General features: G+C 39.3%; 1 protein-coding gene across 1 annotated transcript in view; it reads right to left on the reverse strand.

Moving 5' to 3' along the window:
- The window catches only part of DNAH6 (dynein axonemal heavy chain 6), a 244,011-nt gene that overhangs the window by 109,271 nt on the left and 112,486 nt on the right, over positions 1-22,254 (reverse strand). The window contains exons 31-39 of the mRNA XM_035001185.1: positions 19,041-19,178; positions 16,369-16,536; positions 15,334-15,482; positions 13,651-13,758; positions 10,321-10,876; positions 9,417-9,539; positions 5,206-5,388; positions 4,537-4,680; positions 481-702 (exon numbers count right to left, since the gene is read on the reverse strand). Of these exons, the coding sequence (XP_034857076.1) occupies positions 481-702; positions 4,537-4,680; positions 5,206-5,388; positions 9,417-9,539; positions 10,321-10,876; positions 13,651-13,758; positions 15,334-15,482; positions 16,369-16,536; positions 19,041-19,178 (1,791 nt within the window). The remainder of the gene's footprint in view (positions 1-480; positions 703-4,536; positions 4,681-5,205; positions 5,389-9,416; positions 9,540-10,320; positions 10,877-13,650; positions 13,759-15,333; positions 15,483-16,368; positions 16,537-19,040; positions 19,179-22,254) is intronic.

Below are 22,254 nucleotides of genomic sequence, written 5' to 3' on the forward strand. Positions count from 1 at the left end.
CTCTCCCCAAGCCAAGGAGACCAAACAATCAACATTTCCCTTTATGCTCTGCTTTTTTCCAAACCCCATTGCTGTGTCGGGTAGAAGTAAATGGGCAGGAGGACACGGACTGGCCTTTATCAACAGTCCTCTGGGGACACAAACTGTTCTGACCACCCTGTTCCCACCCTAACCTGTGTGGTGGCAGCCTCAGAAATTCCAAGGGATACGACTGAAAAGCCCCCAAACCCAAAACACTGGTCCAAAGGGTCCTCTGGTTTATGAGGTATTGACCCCAAGGATTTATTCAGAAACTGGCAAACTTTGGAGTAATTCCCAAGATAGATACAGATTCAGCATAGTTACATTCTTCCTAAAAAATGATCAAAATTCAAAAGAATTTCCTTTGAAAAATAATGTGCTATTTCTGGGGCTTACAATTCCAAGTCCACCATGCCCTCATTTTGGGACAGACCTTCTTGTTTCAGATAGGTTTCCTACCTTGCCAACTCCAGTTATTCCCGTAAACAACACTGAATGCCTGACTGCCAGCAATTTTTCCATTAGATACCCAAAGCGCACTGTGTCCGTTGTGGGGACAAGCATTTCAAAAAAAGGAACATCTCGGCTGTACTTGAAGGTGGGTATGATTCGTTCCCAGGGATCCAGCCGTTTGGTGTCGAAGTCCATGTGGATGCTCCACAGATCACCAGAACTGGGCAGCTGAAGTATAAAATCAAATATCACTTTTAATAGGACTGTTACACAGCAATAGAAAAAGTCATACATAAACGAAGGCAGTCATAGAATAGGAATGTATTTGGGTTTCTTTTCTCTTTTTCTTTTTTCTCTGTCTCTTTCTTTTCTTAGGTATCAGTCTAATACTTTAAACATAACCATGCAATACAATGCACAAAAATCTTGATATATTGATTATATTAAAACCTTAGATTAGGGGGCACCTGTTGGACTCAAGTCAGTGTGTGTCTGACTTCGGCTCAGGTCATGATCTCAGGGTCCTGGGATTGAGCCCTGTGTTGGGCTCCTTGTTCAGCAGGGAGTCTGCCTGTCCCTCTGTCCCACCCCTGGCTTGTACTGTCTCATTCTCTTTCTCTCTTTCTCAAATAAATAAAATCTTAAAAAAAAAGACACATTAGATTAGAATTTTAAAGCATTTTCAATTCAAGTCATCATTCAAGGGCTTACTCCTTGCTGACTACTGTGCTTGGTGGAAGAGGCAAATGCTGAATGAGACCCAGTCTCTGCCTTTAATAACCTTGAAATTCACATGGGGGGAACACAAGCATATCAGTTAATATTACAGAGAATTAAGATTCCAATGGAGTTAGTACATTTGCAAAGGCAGGATGATTCATTTCTACTTGCAGGGGAGTTTATGGTGGTGGCTGGAGATTCAGGAAAGCTTCCAAGGGGTGGTGAAGCTACAGTTCAGACTTAAAGGACAAGCAGGAGTGCTATGGGCAAAGAAGGAATGGGATGGGGAAGGAGGATGAAGAGAAGGCTGAAGACATGGGAAATACCACGCATACTGGGAAATACAAGAGCAGTATGTACAGTGAGAGATGAATCTGGGAACACAGACAGGGGCCAGGTTATGAAAAGCTTCACTTTTTCTTTTCTTTTCTTTTAATTTTTAAAAAAGATTTTATTTATTTATTTGACAGAGAAAGAGTGAGAGAGAGCACAAGCAGAGGGAGCAGCAGAGGGAGAGAGAGAAGCAGGCTCCCCGCTGAGCAGGGAGCCCGACTCAGGGCTCGATCCCAGAACCCTGGGATCATTACCTGAGCTGAAGGCAGACTCCCAACCGACTGAGCCACCCAGGCACCCCTGACAGCAACTCTTTTTTTTTTTTTTTTTTAAGATTTTATTTATTTATTTGACAGAGAGAGACACAGCAAGAGAGGGAACACAAGCAGGGGGAATGGGAGAGGGAGAAGCAGGCTTCCCGCGGAGCAGGGAGCCCGATGTGGGGCTCGATCCCAGGACTCTGGGATCATGACCCGAGCTGAAGGCAGACGCCCAACGACTGAGCCACCCAGGCGCCCCTGACAGCAACTCTTAATAAGAAATCCATTTTACAGGGTGACCTGGTACCTATATACATATGTGTGTCTATGAATATGTATAATATTTACCGCTACTGTCTGCAATTCACTCTATTTTCTATCTTATTCTATTTTTTAAAAAACTTTTGAGATATAACATCTTTTGTCAGATTTTAAGAGTCCAGTTTAAGGTGTTTTTGCATATGTAAATATCAACGTAACTACCCCTGGATCATGATGTAGAACATATTCAGAACCTCAGAATGCTCCTTTCTTCCCCTTCCCCATCAATACTGGCCATACCTCCACCCTGCTCTGAAATAAATCACTGATCTACCTGTCTGGTCTATCTGTCTACCCTTGTGCTAACACCACACTCTTTATTTACTTACATTAGCCCCACTATACAGAATGGTGCCTACCCATGTACCAGATTTCCAATAAATATTTGCTGAAATGAATACTCAATGCTTGCTTTGGACCATATCCTACTGCCCTTTGATGATCCCAGATCATTTCTCTTGACCCAGAGGGATCTGTCTCAAATTCCCAACTGTCCTTAAAATGGCCCATCCTGTCCAATTATGATACAGTCATGTTGGGGATCCAGAAGGGTTTCATATCTACTAGAAGGTCCTAATCCATAGAGCTCAGATTCTTAGGGAATTTTTTTCTTCTTTTGGTAACTTTTTACTTTGATATAAGTTAAAACTTAAAGTTAAAAAAACAGTGCAAAGAACTCTATATATTCTTTATCTAGATTGATGGTTCACATTTTGCCCCCTTGTTTTATTATTGCTCTTTCTACTCTATGAGAGTTAATTGTATACACTATTCCACCTTACTCTAAATAACTGAGTGTGTATTTCCTAAAGAACAAGAATGTTTTCTTATATAGTCACAGTAAAATGATCAAAATCAGAAAGTTGAATAGTGATATGTTATTACCTAATTTACATTCCAAATTCAAATATTGCCAGTGTTTTTAATAATGCCACTTACAGCTATATTTACTCCAGTCTAGGATCCAATACAGGATATGCATTGTATGTTATATCCCTTAAGTCTCTTTATTTGGAAAAGTTCCTCAGCTTTCTTTGTCTCCCATGACAGACAATTTTGGAGACTATAGGCCAGTTTATTTTACAGAATACTCCTCAGTTTGGGTATTCCAGGTGTATTCCCATAATTAGATTCAGGTCATGCATGTTTGAAAGGAATACTTCACAAGTGAGGTTTTGTCCTTCTCAGTGCTCTGTATCAGGAGGCACAGGTTTGTCCTAATACTGATGACGTTGATTTCTTAGTTAAAGTAGTGTTTGCAAGGTTTCTTTACTGTAACAATACTATTTTTCTCTTTGCAGTTAATCAGTAATTTGTAGGAGATACTTTGAAACTATGTAAACATTGTTTGTCATCAAGTCTTCACCCACTAGTTTTGGCATCCGTTGATGATTCTTGCTAAATCAATTATTACTATGACAGCTGCAAAGTAATGACTTTCTAACTCCATCATTTCTCCTATATAGATTAAATGGTATTCTTCTATGAGAAAGAGCTCTGCCTTCTCCCCCATTTATTTATTTATTCAGGTATATTTTTGTTATGAGTATGAACTCATAGATTTTTATTTCATGCAAATGCTTGTAATCCCATACTATTATTATTTATTTTGATGCTCAAATCTGTTCAGATTTGGTCAGTCCCTCAAACTGGCTCCTGTGTTCTTTTGACATGTGTGATCATTCTTTGAGCACATCTTTGCTACATGCCATAAGAAGATGTTTTAGGTTCATTTTGTACATTCCCCTGTCCTACTCCTGGATTCATTCCAAGGAGCTATTTCATTAAGAAGCCTTGGTTCCCTTTCATGGAGAACAGTATTTAGAAATTAGCATACTAGGTACGCTCATTGCTCTTGGGGTATCCTTTCTTCTAGTTCCTATCAGCACCAGAATTAGGAAATTTATGTATGTATGAATATGTGTATTAATTTTCATATATGTATATACATTTTTTGATCTATGAGTACCAAGACTTCCAATTCCAATGCAAGAATACAGGTGCCTTCTAATCTCTCCCCTTTCATATTTGTAAATCCTTTTCCTAACAGTGAGAAACCTGGTTGACATTATCCTCAACATATTTATTCATTTGCTCAATTTTAGAATGTATAGAAAGTAATTTCTGAATTGCCGAACCATAACACTGTGAAAAATAAATGTACTAACTAGAATTCAATATTTGTTTATGGTAGGGAGTTTTTATATACTTTTATACCTTACTTTCTTCATATGGCTGGGAGAGGATTCTTAAAAATTTTAATACAATAAGTATTGTCTATGGTTTAAAAAAGTGAATAATTTTTTAAACTCTTTTAGTGAAGGATTTTTATTTGCAGTAGAACTAAGTGTTTCAAAATTTTAGTCTTGAAATTTAATTTTAATGATACAGAGTTATTATGTTAAAATGAAATTTATTTGGCTCTTACCCTGGCATCAGGATTATCATCGAATTGTGTTCTAATAAATGTATCAAAAGAATCCCAGTAGTTTTCAGTTAGATTACCACCCAAAGACCATAAATAACAGAATATGAAAGTCTGACATAGTATTGTATTCAGTTTTGTTTGTTCCTGAAAGAACAAAAAGAAAGAATTTTAGTATTTTATTTGTTAACATAAATTGCATCCTTAATTTCAAAGCCTGAAGATTGTTTTCTTTTGTCTAGACTCATGCATTTTAAAAAGAGTATAGTATATGTTTCTTACAGTTGACTCAATAGTTCACAGAGCAATGTTTTATACTAGTACAAGAAAATGAATGGCAAGGTAGAAAAAAGCTCAAGGTTGTCTTTCAACTGACTGTTAACACTTTGTTTACACCTGCATGAAAGTATGTAAGCAGCTATTAGACACATACTGGGAATGTGTTGCAGACTGTAGGGAATTTAAACATTGAGTACAAGAGTAAACTATAGGTTCTCTTACATTCCTTCCAATTTTGAGATTCTATGAATCTAGTCACAATCATTACTCTGCAAAAAATTAACTTGAAAATCAAATGATCATTTTATAGAAAAGTTAGTTATCTATTTGCAAAGCATCTATACAACAATCTCATTTTCCTAGCTTTATAGCAGTGAGAAAAACCTTTCATACCATTGTCAAATTAACTCCATCCTTCCCAAGTATCAAAGACTCCAATAAGCAACAGAGTGTAGTAACTTTGCTGATGTCCACTTGTGGGATTGCTTGGCCACATTTTTTATTGATAAAATATAAACCATCATCAACATAACGTTGGAAAAGATTCAATATATATTCTTGGGTTTCCTCATTCAGCTGAAAATCATACAAACAAATAATATTTCCATAAGACCCGATAAAATATGTAATTAAATTTAGAAATGGGTTAGTTTAAATCTGTGTATTACAATATATTCTGTGACTTTTAGATTAAAGGGTATAAACATCACAAGATATAAAACAAATTGAAATTTAAAAAAATCTATGATTTGGGAGAGACATATGGAGGAGATCCTGGGTAGTGGTAGTGGACAATGTCCTACATCTTGATCTGGTACTGGGTACAGAGGTGTTTATTTTATAATCATTTGTTACCTGTCAATATATATTTCATGCAGTCTTATAATTAAGAACAATTAAAAATGAGAAACATAAAAAAACAGCAACTTAACTATCTATGTAAGGAAAAGGAATAATTCCCAAAGATTTAAAAAGAATGCAGCCCCTCTCATCATTCCTATTTAACATTGTTCTGGAAGTCTTAGCTAATGCAGTAGGACAATAAAAAGAAATAAAGAGTACACAGATTGGGAAGGAAGAAAAAAAATGTCTTTGTTCATGGATGACATGATTGTCTATGTAGAAAATGCCAAAGAATTGACCCCAAACTCCTGGGACTAATAAGCACATATAGCAAGGTTACAGGATATAAGGTTAAGATACAGAAGTCAATTGCTTTCCTATATATCAGCAATGAATAATTGGAATTTGAAATGTAAAATACAACACCATTTATATTAGCACAAAAAATGAAGTACTTAGGTATAATTCCAACAAAATATGTGCAAGAGTTAAATAAGGAAAACCACAAGAGTCTGGTGAAAGAAGACAGAGATGACCGAAGTAAACAGAAAGCTATTCAATGTGTATAGATGGGGAGATCCAGTATTATAAAGATGTCAGCACTTCCTAACTTGATCTATAGATTCACTGTAGTCTGAATCAAAACACCAGCAGGTTATTTTGTGTATACCAGCAAACCAATTATAAAGTTTATATGGAGAGGCAAAATACCCAAAACAGCACATTGTTGAAGAACAAAGTTGGAAGACTGACATTATCTGACTTCAAGAATTGCTAAAAAGCTACAGTAAGCAAGACAGTGTGATACTGGCAAAAGAACAGACACAAAGATCAATGGAACGGAGTAGAGAGCCCAGAGATAGACCCATACAAATGTAGTCAGCTGATCTATGACAAAGGAACAAAGGCAATCCAATGGAGAAGGGATGGTGTTTTTCTTTTTCTTTCTTTCTTTTTTTTTTTTTTTAAGATTTTATTTCTTTATTTGACAGAAAGATAAAGAGGCAGAGTGGCAGGCAAAGGGAGAGGGAGAAGCAGGCTCTCAGCTGATCAGGGAGCCTGACGAGGAATTAGATCCCAGACCTTGGGATCATGACCTGAGCCGAAGGCAGAGGCTTAACCGACTGAGCCACCCAGGCGCCCCGGGATGGTGTTTTCAACAAATGGTGTTGGAACAACTGGACATCCACATGCAAAAAAATATGAATGTAGACACTATTATTACACCTTTCACAAAAATTAACTCAAAGAGCATCACAGACCTAAATGTGAAAAACAAAACTAAAAAACTTCTAGAAGATAACTGATAAGAAAATCTAGGTGACCTTAAGTTTGGAAATGGGTGTCAGATACAATGCCAAAAGCTCAATCCATGAAGGAAAATTTGATAAGCTGGACTTCGTTAAAATTAAAAACTTGTATTCTGGGTGCCTAGGTGGCTCAGTCGGTTAAGCGTCTGCCTTCAGCTCAGGTCATGATCTCAGGGTCCTGGGATTGAGCCCCACATCAGGCTCCCTGCCTGCTCCCTCTGCTTGTGCTCTCTCTCTCTCTGTCAAATAAATAAATAAAATCTTAAAAACAAAAAACAAAAAACTTGTGTTCTGTGAAAGATTGTTAAGAGAATGAAAAGACAAGCCAGGCTGGGAGAAAATTTTTACAAAATACATACATGACAAAGAACTTGTATCCAAAAAATTGCAAAGAACTTGTAAAGCTCAAAAACAGGAAACAACCCAATAAAAAATGAGCAAGATTTGAATAGGCATCTCACCAAAGGAGATACACAGATGGCAAATAAGCATATGAAAAGACACTCATGATCACATATTAGAGAAATGCACATTAAAACAATGAGACATAACTATTAGCATGGTGAAAATCTAAAACACCAAATCACCAAATGCTGGTGAGGATGTGCAGCAAGATTTCTCATTCATTGCTGGTGGGAATGCAGAATGGCATTTGGAAGACAAACTGGCAGTATCTTATAAAGCTAAATAAAATTTTACCATATGATCCAACAATCACACTTCTAGATATTTTACCCAAATGAATTGAAAACTTATGTCTACATAAAAACCTGCACACAGATGCTTATAGGAGCTTTCTTCATAATTGCCAAAACCTGGAAACAATCAAGATGCCCTTTAGCAGGTGAATGGATAAACTTGGTAAATCCATACAATGGAATATTATTCAGAACCAGAAGGAAATGAGCTATCAAGTCACAGAAAGACATGGAAGAAACTTAAAAACGTATTGTTAAGTGAAAGAAGCCAATCTGAAAAAGCTACATACTGTATGATTCCAAAGACATGACATTCTGGAAAAGGCAAAGCTATGGAGACAGTAAAAAGATCAGTGGTTGCTAGGGGTTAGGAGGGGGTATGGATGGATGAATAGGTAGAGCACAGATTTTAAGTCAGTGAAACTATTATTTATAATACTGTAAGGGTAGATATATGACATTACACATTTGTTAAAACCCACAGAATTGTACAACACAGAGAGTGAACCCTAATGTAAACTATGCATTTTAGTTAACAGTAATGTATCAATAATGTTTCATCAATTTTAACAAATCACTTTTAAGAAATGTACCACACCAGTGGGAGATGTTAATAGGAAAAACTATGTTTGGAGGAGAAGGAGTATATGATAACGTTCTGTACTTTCCATTAAACTTTTCTATAAACCTAAAAGTGCCCTAAGTAATATAGCCTATTAATTTAAAAAGAAAAGTATATTTGGGAAGGTTTAAAATCTTACAGTAGTCATGATACATTCTCAATTCTGAGAATTATTTTCTTTAATAATGTACTCTGAAACTAGAACATATTATTGTTCAAATGTTGATGCCTAAGAATGAAAAAAACAAACAATAGTTTTCTGATTCATCTTTATAGGGGGAGAGGCAGAAAGAAGACGGCTTCCTGGATGGGGGCTGGGATGGGGCACAACACTTCAAAAAATCCCTTGCTAAGCTAAGGCAAAGAGAACTCCTATTTTGGAATGGAGAGGGTGCAGAAGGTGATAGAGACCTGAGTTGTCCCATATAATAATGTGGAATGTTTCCTTTGAGGTTAGAACACATCTTGGGTCAGAGACCTAAGATTGGGTGGGAGGGAAACTAAAGGTTTTCTTTTCTCTCAGAGGTGTTAGGGGCTCCTACAATCTAAAAACAATGACAGCGCCTAGATTAAAATGCTCTTTTTCTTTATTGTGATTCCCTCTCATTATCTTAAGCCTTCTGCAAAGTCTTTTTTTTTAAATTATGTTATGTTAATCACCATACATCATTAGTTTTTGATGTAGGGTTCCATGATTCATTGTTTTCATATAACACCCAGTGCTCCATGCAGTACATGCCCTCTTTAATACCCGTCACCAGGCTAACCCATCCCCCCACCCCCATCCCCTCTAGAATGCCCCCGCCTGTTCTGGCTGTGTTTAGGGGACTTAAGGAAGCAGTTTGTGTTTGTATGGGAGAGGAAACAATCTGGGGAGAGGCCAGGCAGAGTGGGCAGGAATCAGAGTGGCGAGGCAGCTTGGCAGGCTGAGGTAACAGATAATGAGGACAGATTTGGGGGGGATATACATTTTGGGAGGATCTCAAGAATTCTTAGGGAGAGGCACTAGGTAACGGTGCTGGAATTCCCTCCACAAAGCACAATGAGGTCTCTTAACTTACTACAATTTGGGCACGCGAGGGCCTCCATCCTGACCAATGGATATGTTGTGGAGTATCTGGTTGTACTTACTTTGTTAGAAGTACTCTTCATCCATGTTTTAACATAAGGCATCCATTTCAGTTCTTCAGGATCCACAAACACCATTCCACATCGACTGACTGTTGCAGGAGAGGCAACCCTTAGATCTTGCACCTAAATGGAAGGAAGTTGAACAAAAAATAGCTAACAATACTTCCTAATTCTTCCCCCTTCAATGCTAATGGATCACATGTTTAAACTTAACACTTTGTATGAAAGGGAGAGGGACAGCCTTAAGTAATCAAAAATGGAGGAGGAAAGATAAGTGAGGCATAAGGTGAAAAAAACCCTTAAGAGGATAATGTCAAATCCTTATGGGAAAGTAGAGGTATTTCTTTTTCCTCCTCTTTGCTTTTGTCTTCTTCACTTTTTCATTCTTATATCTCATCCCTAGCTGAACACCTAGCCACATAGCAGGCATTCAATCCCTGTTTGATGGATGGGTACAGCAGGGGTGGTATCTTCCAGAATATTTTATAGCTGTATTAGGTTCCTTTTCCAATCTCTTCACCAAATATTCATACCACAGAGAGATAATTTATTCATAGTAAATATAACTACTTTTTTTTAACTTAGAAAGCATTTCAAATCATGTAACACCATTAATATATTGATTAACTATTTCCAAAAGAAAGGAAACAAGTGCTGAGGAAGATAGAATTTATTGTATTTCCTGTTTCTAGGGAAACAGGAATATTTGAGAGTCTTTAGTTCTCAGGATGCACACTCTACTATAAAAGGACAATTCGATAAGGATGTAAACAATTTAGGATGTAAACAAAACACCATGGTAGGCCTTACAGATAGTAAATGACATCTCAACAAGAAAAAAAATTGATGACGGCATGCCAATCTAATGAGTGATTTCACTCCACAGTAAGGCATATATATTTACCTCAAAAAGCATGTGGATTTGAGGTGTGAGTTTGATCCTCTCACTGTTAGCCAGACAAAGCATCTTGTTATCATCCAACACTGTATTCATATTTTCAATCCAAAGAGCATCCACGGGCCCATCACTGATGATCCATTTATGGTCTTCTGAAGTGTCATTCACAGCTGCTCGGACACTTAGTGCCATCAAACCATCTTTCCACTCCAAGGTTACGTTATTAACTTCGCCATATAATTCACCCATTGTAATTGATTTAGGATTAAGAACGTATGTTTTAACTGGTTGGTAAAAGGGATTGTCTACACCAAGTTTTCGCAAATTCCCTAAAGTTTCTGCCAGTATTTGGTAAACTGTGGTCTTGCCACCTCCTGTTGGCCCAACTAACATCACACCATGTCTTACCAGCATAGTTTCATAGAACTGTATCACTTTTTTAACCATACATGCCTCAGGCTGAAGATTCTGTCTATTCATGACATCTATAATTGTTGACTGCAATATACCATAATCATGTTCTGGAATTTGGACTCCAGGAAAAAGATCAGATATGATTCCACTGAAAAAAACAAAAATAAAATCATTGGTCATTGATATTTCCCAATATTTATTACAATTAATTTATTACAATCATTGATTACAATGAGTCTTATTTTTCCCCTTAATCTTTTCTTCTGAACATGCACAATACTAGTCTGTCCTATGTGTTATACCAGAATCTAACATTTCTCTGATATTGTGTATGATTTTTTTGTTTCTTGTACAGTAGACCAATGTTCTTAAGTATATTGGGAGCTTTTTGAGGTAAGGAATATCTCTTATGTGTTTGTATTGTCCACAGTACATGGCATAGTATCAAACATACAGAAAGTGATGAATTTATCAGTTTATTTTAAAAATTATATTTAATCTCAACTTTTTCCAAAAGCATTTATGCATGCTTATTACTGTATGGATATTCAGAAAAATAAGATGGAAATAGAAATAGAAACTAATAGTAGATTAAAAAAAAGGGAATAAAGGAGAAATAATTGTTTCTGTGAGAAGCAGACAATATGGGATGTTTCTATGGGTAAAAAAGAAGCTAAATCCCTACCTCACACTATATACACAAATACATTTGAGATATAATAAAGGCTTCAGTATAAGATGACAACAAAAATACTAGATGAAAATATAACAGATATATTTTGCAACACTGTGGTTAAGAAGGTCTTTATTTTATTTATTTATTTAAAAAATTTTAAATTTAAATTTTAGTTAATTAGGGGTGTCTGGGTGACTCAGTTGGTTAAGCGTCTGCCTTCAGCTCAGGATCAAGCCCCACGTTGGGGTTCCCTGCTCAGTGGGGAGTCTACTTCTCCCTCTGCCCCTCCCCCTGCTCATGTTCTCTCCTTCTCTCAAATAAATAAAATCTTCTAAAAAAAGAAATTTTAGTTAGTTAACATACAGTGCAATATTGGTTTCTGGAGAAATCAGTGATTCATCACTTACATACAACACCCAGTGCTCATCAAAACAACTGCCCTCTTTAACACTCATCACCAATCTAGCCCAGCCAAGAAGGTCTTTCTAAGGAAGACAAGAAATCTACAACTGTTATTTAAAAAGCTGGTAAAGTAAAAAAATAAAAACAAACAAGAAAAAAACACAAATGTGTGAGAGAAAAGGCTTTAGAAAAGTATTTCCAATTTTTATACCAGATAAAGTTTATGATTTCCTACAAATCAATAAGAAAAAGAACACAATAGAAATACGCTCTAAAAATAATAAATATAAATGACTAATGAACACAAGAAATAATGCTCAATGGCACTAATAACTAAAGAAATGCATATTAAAATAGCGTATGACTTTTGGTCACTCTCTAAAACATTTAAAAGGAAATAGGTATTGTCATAAAATAATTTATATAAATGTAAATATCTTTGGACAACATCCTAATAGAATCTATCTAAATTAAAAATATCCATACTCTATAAAACCTAGGATTATTTACTAGAATCTCATTTATAGAAGTATCACAGGTGTGTAAAAATAAATGTATAGGAATTTTCATCATTGTGTTCTGCCAAAAGGGAGTAGACATGTGTCTACTCAGAAGATCTGACAGAGGACAAAAGCAAAGGGAACTCCAGCATAGTCATAAATGGACATCCCAGGATGATCAATGTGCACCAGGATAATGGGCAAGCAGTCCAGATTAGAGCAGGAGGACAGAGAGCTTCAAGGAGACAAATTTGATAGAATGTTTTATATAATTGAAGGGTTTTTTTTTTTTTAAAGATTTTATTTATTTTTTTTTAGAGAGCGAGCGAGAGAGAAACAGCATGAGAGGGGAGAGGGTCAGAGGGAGAAGCAGGCTCCCCGCTGAGCCGGGAGCCCGATGTGGGACTCGATCCCAGGACCCTGGGATCATGACCTGAGCCGAAGGCAGACGCTTACCATCTGAGCCACCCAGGCACCCTGAAGGGGTTTTTTTTAAAGAGGAGATTTACACATACCCTGGCAGAATTTGGAAATAAATTATTGATAAATCTATAGGAAAGTTAGGTAAAGGATTAAAAAATAAAAACTAAGACAATTAACAAATGCAGGGAAAAGGAAATAAAACAAAGGAAATGTAGCTCAGCTGTGGATACTATTTCTATAGCTGTAATAAAGTGTGGGAACCCTGGACATTTAGCTCCAGTTAGACTGCAATGTAACTGCGGGGCGTGGGGTGGGGTGGGAGAGGGAGAGGTGCATGTGCATATCCTCATCTCCTGTTTACTCTATAGAGCATACCTAAAACAGAAATCAAGAAATAGCATAAACACAGTACTTAAAACTACGGAGGGAAATAACACAAACAAATAAAGAACTGAAAAATGCTTGCCTTTAGGAAGTGGGAGTTGGTGAAGGGCATGGACGTACTGTTTCTCATGAGACTAATTTATGATAGTTTTTACAACTACATACATATATGACTTGGATAAATATAAAACTTAATAGTGAAAGTAGAAATAGATAAAAGCCTTCACATTTATGTTAAGCCCCAAGTCTGTTTTTTTGGGGTCAGGAATTTCTCTTAGGTCAGGAACTTGTAACCAAACGCTAATTTGTATGACATACAGCCTAGTGACCAATACTGTGAAAAAGAGAAATGATTGATTGTTGCTTAAGCTTTAGGATCTTTATTTTAAAACTAGTATTTTTTTTAAACTGTAAAAAGTATCTCCAGAAAAGATAAGGATGTTATTACCTTGTTAGAGACAGACAAAACTGAAGAGCAGACTATCCTTCACCTCTACACAGCAGCTATGCCTTATTCTGTAATGTCTAGAAACTTACCTGAACAGAAGAGCATCATCTGTTAGGAATTTTGGCAAGTTGGAGTCTCGTAAAGCTCTTATCAACACCACATCTTCACTTAGGTCTGGATTCTCCCTTTTTAAAGACCTAAATTTAAAGGGATAATTCAGATGATGTTGCAAGAACCCAGTACTTCTGAGCATGATTTTCCAAACCTGTAGGTTAGGGATTCTACTTGCAAAAAGCTGTGGAAGGCACCTCTCCCCCTGTGGATTCCTGCTAGAAGGAGAGGATCATTTTTCCTTGCATGCCCACTGTCCATCTCCATCAGAGCACAAGGACAGATCAGGCACTGGATACATGGCCTTGAGGAGAATGACAAAGGTATTTTTTAAACCTCCCTGCATCAATCCAGACTTTATTCAACCTGAATTTACGCTTTCCCGAATACACCATAATGATTCACATCCCTGTGACTTTCTTCTCTCAGCCCAGAAAGTCCTTCTTTGCTCTTTTGACACCTCTTATTTCTCCTTCAAAACCCAGCCTAGTTACTCTCTCCTCCAGAAAGTTCCTCTATGGCCCTCCTCAGTGAACCTTAGGCATGGCCCTATTATGGTTGCCCCCATGCACTGTATCCTAGATGACTTGCTCCTGTGTCTGTCTCGCCCCCTGGCCTGTGGCTGTGTTCCTGGAGTGCAAGTGTATCTGAACCCCTTAGTATCCCTGGTCTTTACATGGCAATCTTATAAAGGGGGAAAATAGTGTATCTGTGAGGTTGAAAGAAAGAACAGAGAAGGGCAGGGAGATTTGGCCCAGGAATATAGGGGCCAGACAGAAGGGGCCCTGGATGTGTGGAGCAAGAACCAGTGAGTCATGGCCTAAAAAGGGCTAGAGAGAAGGTCAATTCCCTCAGAGACTCCGGATAAAGTGGGGGTTCCAAAGGTAGAGGTTTCAAGAGGTTATAAAGGAAGAAGTTGGGGGCACCTGGGTGGCTCAGTCGGTTAAGCGTCTGCCTTCGGCTCAGGTCATGATCCCAGGACCCTGGGATCGAGTCCCTCATTGGGCTCCCTGCTCAGTGGGGAGTCTGCTTCTTCCTGTGCCTCTCCCCCTGCTTGTACCCTCTCTCTGTCTCAAAAATAAATAAAATATTTAAAAAAAAAGGGGGGGGGGAGAATTGGGGCCTAAAAAGAAGAAAACTAGAAAGCTGCTTTACTAGAAACTACAAAGCAGCTCAGTGTTGCACCATATGGGAATGGCAGAGGCAGAGCCTAGGAAGTAAACCTGGACTGAGGTCAGAATGTGGAAACTGAAGTTTCTCTCAACCCTTCAGGCTTTCTCAGGTTACAGGTATGGTCTACCTTACTGTATATGCATAACAAATGGTGCCTTTTAAGTCTAGTCATTCTATCTAAGGTGGTAAGGTAAAGGCTTTTGTACGCTGAAACCCAACATATAATATACGATGAGTTCAGAGGAAATGAAAGCTAGCCGAAGCCTGGTCGAGAGACTCGGGTTCAGTGTGGGGCCAACCAGGACTGCCGTGTGATGAGGAGAGAGGCCCCATTTGACTGTGGCCTGGGAGTGTCAAGGTAAAATGATGATGGCGGCAGCTAGCATTTCCGAGTCACTCTCTATGTTGCTTTAAGAGCCGTCTGTGAATTAGCCATTTGTTTGCTTACATGGTTTAGAATTTCACTCTTGGCCTCTTTGGTTTCTTACCCGGCCATGACCAGTACAGACTTTACAGCTCTCATGCCAAAGTCGTAGTGATCCTGCTGAGAGAGCTGTTCACTGCAAAGCTTATACATCTGGGTCATTTTTCTTGCTAATATTTTACTGGATTCAAATCCTTCCGAATATAGAATTACCTAGAATGGAAAAGTACAATGCAATGCTTCTTATATTGTATTGACAGCAATATATTAGCATAATACCAATGTATGCAAAATCTACGTTAGGCATTATACCTCTCCAAGTTGTTATATCATTTAACAAAGAAATATGAAGATTGCAAGGAAAAGGGTTTTCTGTGTGACAAGAAGGTGGCAGGTGGGATATTACACAGGGATGCTTGAGCAGTGATTCTGCTTTCTTTCTGTAGATGAAGATGTGGCCTTGGTGACATTGGGTTCAAGGAACAGTAGAGCCCCTGTTTGAAAATGTTCGCATCGTGGAGGTTGGATGGTGTTACAAGGCCTGCGTACAGAGGCAAGACTTGAGTTTCTCTGATCTGGTGGGAACACCACCCTGTGGACAGAATCAGTGATAGCTGGGTGCTCCCTTTAGGCTCCCTGAGTATCAAGGGAAGCTACACAGGTTTGCAGCCTTCCTCTGCCCTAGGAGGCTACCTTGCTTCTGATAAGTTTCTGCATTCTTGGTTAAATAAATTGGATGACAACAGTGGAGGTGAGTGTGGACCCTTTCTTCAATCCATAACCTACTCAAATCACTGCAGTTGGCCTCAGAATCCGGATATGAAATGATGTAGACAATTAAATTCATTGATTCATTCCAGTTTTATGGGCCTACTCTATTCCAGATACCATTCTGGGCATTGGGGATATAGCAGTTACACACACACATGCATACACACCAAAACATTCTAGGTGATAACAGTCCTAGCTACATGAAGAGCAAACAATAATGTGTAACTTTTGCCAGGGCGCAATCATAAAGGAAACTTTCTACCTCCATAGAATCAAATGGTAAATAAAACATGCTTAAATTTTTTCTGCTTTATAGTGCGAAGCTCACCTCTGCAATCAAAGCGTAATTCGGAACCATCATTGCAAAGGGTCTAAACAGGGCTTTCAAATTATCCGGCAATTCGGTTCTGCCTGCGTATCCAGGATTCATTGTGATAAAAGCTGCACAAGTCATGACCAACTTTATTTCCCGCCCCTCAAACATGAATCTAGACAGCTGTTTAAAGGAAAGAGAGAGTATAAGCTAACACTTCTCTAGACATTTGGAAATTCTTTCACATAAACACCACTTGAGTACAAAACTTGTGTATGGAACATTCAAGCAAAGACTACCAGCCCAGTGAATCCTGCTATTGGACGACACGGAATGTTTCCCTCCTGATTCTGTACTACCCACTCCCAATCTCTTCTGGGCTCAGTATTTCCTGCTTTTTTGCTTCTCTGCTCCTGCTTTGCCCAAACTGTCTCTGCCTTTCTGGCCCAGCCCTGTAATATTTTAGGCCTCAACCTCTTTTACTGAGACTCCTCAACTTAAGTTAGATTTAATGGCCCTGAAACCTTCTCCATCCCTACTTTCTGGTATTCCCTAAGAAATTCTAATGGGATCTGAGTCCTTGGGTGTTGGAGGCCCCACTCTTACTCTTGGCACCACCCCTTCACTTTCATCCAAGGGCAAACACCTGTTGAGCATCTGTTGCAGATGAGGCATAGGGTTAGGTGTGGAGGTGGAGAGCTGAGAGAGACTCACTCGGGCTCCCCCCCAAGAAGCTCCCAGGCCTACAGTGTGGAGTCAGATATGGAATCTGTGGTTGAGCAGTACAACAGATGCTCCATGGGAGGTGTGTGCAAAGTCCACGGGAGGAGCAGGGAAGCCTGTTGGCCCTGAAGAATGAAGAAGGGCCTTTCATGTGGATAAGCAGGGGGAGCTATCTGGTCAAAGAGAGCAGTGCATGTTCAGGAAATGACCAGATATTCACTTTGCTAAAGGGTAACGTTCCAAGAGGAAAGCATAGCTAGGCTGAGGCCTGAGCATCAAGAGTCTTGCATGCTGGGCTAAGGAATTTGGATTTTGTCCTGTGGGTGGGGGGAAGCAGAGAAGAATTTTGGGCAGAGTGATAGGATCAAAGGTGGCAGTAGAGAGGCTGGACAAACTATAGAGGGGGACCAGTAAGGAACTGTTATTGAACAAAGATAAGATCCAGAATTATGGAGTTACTATTAGGGATGAGAGGCATCTAGCAGATACAATTAAATGGACTTGATGATGGCTTAGATTCTGGGGTTGATGGTAATGGGGGGGGGGGGAATCCAAGATGAATGCCAGGTTTCTAGCTGGGCCATGGGAGGAAGGCACTATTAACAGACACAAAAAATACAGGGAAGACCAGGAGATGTGTCATAGCCCAGAGGAGAAAATGCTGGGTAGTACAATGGAGACCAGTCCTGCAGCCACTAAATGGCTGTTTGTGCTATTTTTCATCTATTCCAGGGGATCGATTCCACTCCAACTATCTCAGATGTCTTCCTCCTTTCCTTTTACCTCATGTTGCTGCCCTCCAGTTGGCAATGCTTCTATCCTGCCTCCATTCTCGTTGGTCCTTCCCTCTTACTCCCCATGCTCTGCTCTTAGCTATATGCTCAGCAAGGTAATAGTGACTTATGAGTAATGTTGTATCTGGAGGTCCCTGCATTTAATACAGGCCTCCTCTGAGGATGTGGGAAGCAAGAGAGTGTGTAGTTGAAGGAGCTCAGACTTTGGGGTCACATAGATTTAGGTGAATATCTTGGTTTGTGGTGTCCCCAGAAATATTTTTAAATTTCTTTGAATCCTTTTCATCTGTAACCTTGGGAAAATGCCTTCTACTTCATGTAGCTTTAGTGTGAAAATGAAATAAATGAAAAGTACAATGCCTTGTACAATTTAGTGACTCACTAAAGTCCAATTTCTGCTTTCTTTTTACTTGTTCTGTAATTTGCTTTTTTGCAGAGGTGATAATCAAAACATTTAACAACTCTTTATCAGGGCACCTTCCGGTGAGAATGGCCTCCATCCCTAGAGCTACAGCTAGGTCCAGAGCCCCCCTGCTACACCAGAATGAACCCTCATGGCTGGATCTAGCAAAGATCTGGTGCTTTTTAGGAAGATAGTGGTTGGGGACCCTCTAGGGACTCAGGGCAGCGAGTATTTAAATATTAAACAACTGGCAAGCCTGTTTTGGTTTGTATTGGCTGAGAGCCTTGAGTTCTGCAGGGTTCCTCTCTCATTTTTCTGCCAGCACTAGGCTGAGCCTGGGGGCCACGATGAAGGCAGTGGAGTCCAGAAGAGATACAGGGGAGAAACGTAACAGAGAAGTAAATGTCAAAGGCAAGAACAAGAAGAGGAAAATAGGAGGTGGAGGGGACAGGGACAGGCTGTGGGTGGACGCGTGTGCACATGCGTGTGTGCGTGCATGGGTGTTGGGGTGGGAAGAACAGAGCTCCTGGAAAGCAGGGACTGAGTCTCACCATCTGCGTATCCCCAGGTCCCCACACAGCGTGTGACATATAGTTGTTTCTGTGTTGCCTGGATGAGGAATTAATTCACTCAACTACGTCTTATTGCTGTAGTACTCACCAATTACACCGGAAACATGGGTAGACATGCTAAAGTTAGCATCGTTCTTCCTAAAGTGCAACAGACTTCAGAAATGCTACCTCCATGGACAATTGCCCACACCTTACCTTTGCGGCTTTGGCATTCCTAATGGTAATGAGTTGCTGTGCTATGACCGACAAAACTTCTATGTCAATTCGATTAAATTCATCAAAGCAGCACCAGGCCCCTGACTGTGCCAGACCGCTGAAGAAGCGCCCCATCATCTGAAATCAAAATAATGCCATTCGACTTTGTGCTTTATGTTTACGTTATGTTTATGTTTAGTTTTATGTGAATACTGGGCTGTGTTAGAAGTTAGTGCCTTTATATAAGAGGTCCAGAGTTTCTTCCTCTGTAGGTCTGCTGTGGGGCCTGATAATTTGCATTTCTCACAAGTTGCCAGGTGACGATAATGCTGGTGGTCCAGAGTTAACACTTTGAGAACCACTGCTCTAGAACTTGGCTTTTCAAAGTGCACCAGTGAGAGTTGACATCACCCAGGGGATTTGAGAAATACAAAATTTCAGGCCTTCCCCTAGATCTCCAGAATCAGGATATGCACTATAATGAGATCTTCAGGTGATTCACAAGCAAAGTAAAGGTGACAAAACACTGCTTTAGAAGAAGAAAGCTGAAAAGAAATTGAAACCCATTAATCCTGATGCTTAGAATGTGTTCCTTTATTGTTTTTTTTTTAAGTTTTTATTTAAATGCCAATTAGTTAACAGTGTGATATTAGTTTCAGGTGTACAATTTAGCAATTCAACAATCCCATCCATCACCCTGTGCTCATCACAAGTGCCCTCCTTCATCCCCATCACCTATTTCACCCATCACCCCACCCATCTCCCCTCTGGTAACCATGAGTTTGTTCTCTACAGTTAAGAGTCTGTTTCTTGGTTTGCCTCTCTCTCTCTTTTTTTTTTTTCCCCTTTGCTCATTTGTTTTGTTTCTTAAATCCCACATATGAGTGAAATCATATGGTATTTGTCTTGGAATGTGTTCCTTTGAATGGCAGTGTTCATGACGTATGTATTGATCCTTCTCTATGAGCCTGATCATTCCATTAAATTCCATTATGAGTCATCCTTGATATTGTAAGTGCTATATAATGGGCCTACATTTTTTATTTTTAAGATTTTATTTATTTATTTGAGAGAGAGAGAATGAGAGACAGAGAGCATGAGAAGGAGGAAGGTCAGAGGGAGAAGCAGACTCCCCGCTGAGCAGGGAGCCCGATGCAGGACTCGATCCCGAGACTCCAGGATCATGACCTGAGCCGAAGACAGTCGCTTAACCAACTGAGCCACCCAGGCGCCCAATGGGCCTACATTTTTAAATTCAACCCCCAGACAAAGCAAAGAAGGCATAATTATAGTTCTAGAATAGTGCAACTTCATAAACCTTGACATGGTAAGACAAAATTATATAAACTAATGAAAATCAGAAAGTGAAGTTGGAACAGAAAGTTGGAGGGTTATATCTAATAAAATCTTGATTTTATAAGTTGGCAGATAATGTTCAAAACTGATATATACAAATACCATAATAGACACAAATTTTTTTTTTAAATATTTTATTTATTTATTTGAGAGAGAGAATGAGAGAGCACATGAGAGGGGGGAGGGTCAGAGGGAGAAGCGGGCTCCCCGCCGAGCAGGGAGCCCGATGCGGGACTCGATCCCGGGACTCCAGGATCATGACCTGAGCCGAAGGCAGTCGCTTAACCAACTGAGCCACCCAGGCGCCCTAGACACAAATTTTTATAGATAATAGCAATCACCAGAAGAAGTAAAAACAAACAAATACAATCAGAAACTTGGTCTCTGGAGAGTAGAACTGGGTGATGTGAATAGAGAGAAAATCTGTTATTTTTAACTTTGGATCTTTCTATACAGTTTGAATTTTTTCACATGTATATATTTCTTTAATTTAATTATTTTTTAAAGATGTATTTATTTATTTTAGAGAGAGAGAGCACGAGCAGGAGGAGCAGAGGCAGAGGGAGAAAGTATCCCAAGCAGACTTCATGCTAAGCGCAGAGCCTGATGTGGGGCTCAATCTCACAACCCTGAGATCATAACCTGAGATCATGACCTGAGCTGAAACCATGAGTCTGACGCTTAATTGACTGTATCACCCAGGTGCCCCGATATTTCTTTAATTTTAAAAGGTTAGTGTAATAAATCCTTATGGAACAAGGTAGAGTATAAATAAGAATAAATAAATATTTAAATTTCTTATCATTGAATATAATTGGCACTTCAGGGATCATCAAACTACAGACCACAGCTATATCTGGCCTGACACCTGTTTTGTGAATGGAATTTTAATGGAACACAGCTATGCTCGTTCATGATATATTACATTTACATATGATACGTGGCTGCTTTCATGCCACAACAGCAGAAAGAATGACAAGTTGCAAGCCTAAAATATTTACCACTTGGGCTTTTCCAGAAAGCTTGCTGACTCCTGCTCTAGAGTCTAAGATAACTGAATCATATGTATGCATCCTGTGGCTTGAAGTGTCACACAGGACACACTTGTACCTTTGGGAGTGCACAGTTCCCGGGAATGATTGAGCCTAAGCGATGACTACCTAATCATTAAAAGATGGATTCAGGTGTATAAATTCAAATTTTGAGTTGAGAAGATTGAAAACAACCAAAATTATTATGGCCAAGATAAAAAAAATCATCACTATCATAAAACTTGATGTATCTCTGCTGAGATAATGAGGTCACTTCATAGCAGTGGGAGCAGATCCCCATAAAGGTGGGATGTTAGGGAGTATGAATTCTCCCCTGGATTGCTGACAGCAGTTTCCCAGACTCTTTCTTGTGTGTACCAGAGGCCACCTCTGCACCTGTGCTGAAGGGAGAGAAGTCACCTTTCCTGATTCACCCTTGCTGAGATTTTCTAGTCTCTCGTTCCTCTCTTTTTTTAAATTTTTTTAATTTTTTTTAAAGATTTTATTTATTTATTCATGAGAGACAGAGAGAGAGAGAGAGAGAGAGAGAGAGAGAGAAGCAGGCTCCCAAGGAGCAGGGAGCCCGATGCGGGACTCGATCCCAGGACCCCGGGATCATGACCTGAGCCGAAGGCAGACGCTTAACCATCTGAGCCACCCAGGCGCCCTCTTGTTCCTCTCTTGTTCTGCTCCTGTGAAACAACTTTCTGCCTGTGCTGCACTTCCACTATTTTTTTTTAAAGATTTTACTTATATATTTGACAGAGAGACACAGCGAGAGAGGGAACACAGGCAGGGGGATGGGGGAGGGAGAAGCAGGCTTCCCG

This window comes from Mirounga leonina, unplaced genomic scaffold (assembly GCF_011800145.1).
Source record: "Mirounga leonina isolate KUSES-001 unplaced genomic scaffold, KU_Mleo_1.0 Mir_125, whole genome shotgun sequence".
Lineage (NCBI taxonomy): Eukaryota > Metazoa > Chordata > Mammalia > Carnivora > Phocidae > Mirounga > Mirounga leonina.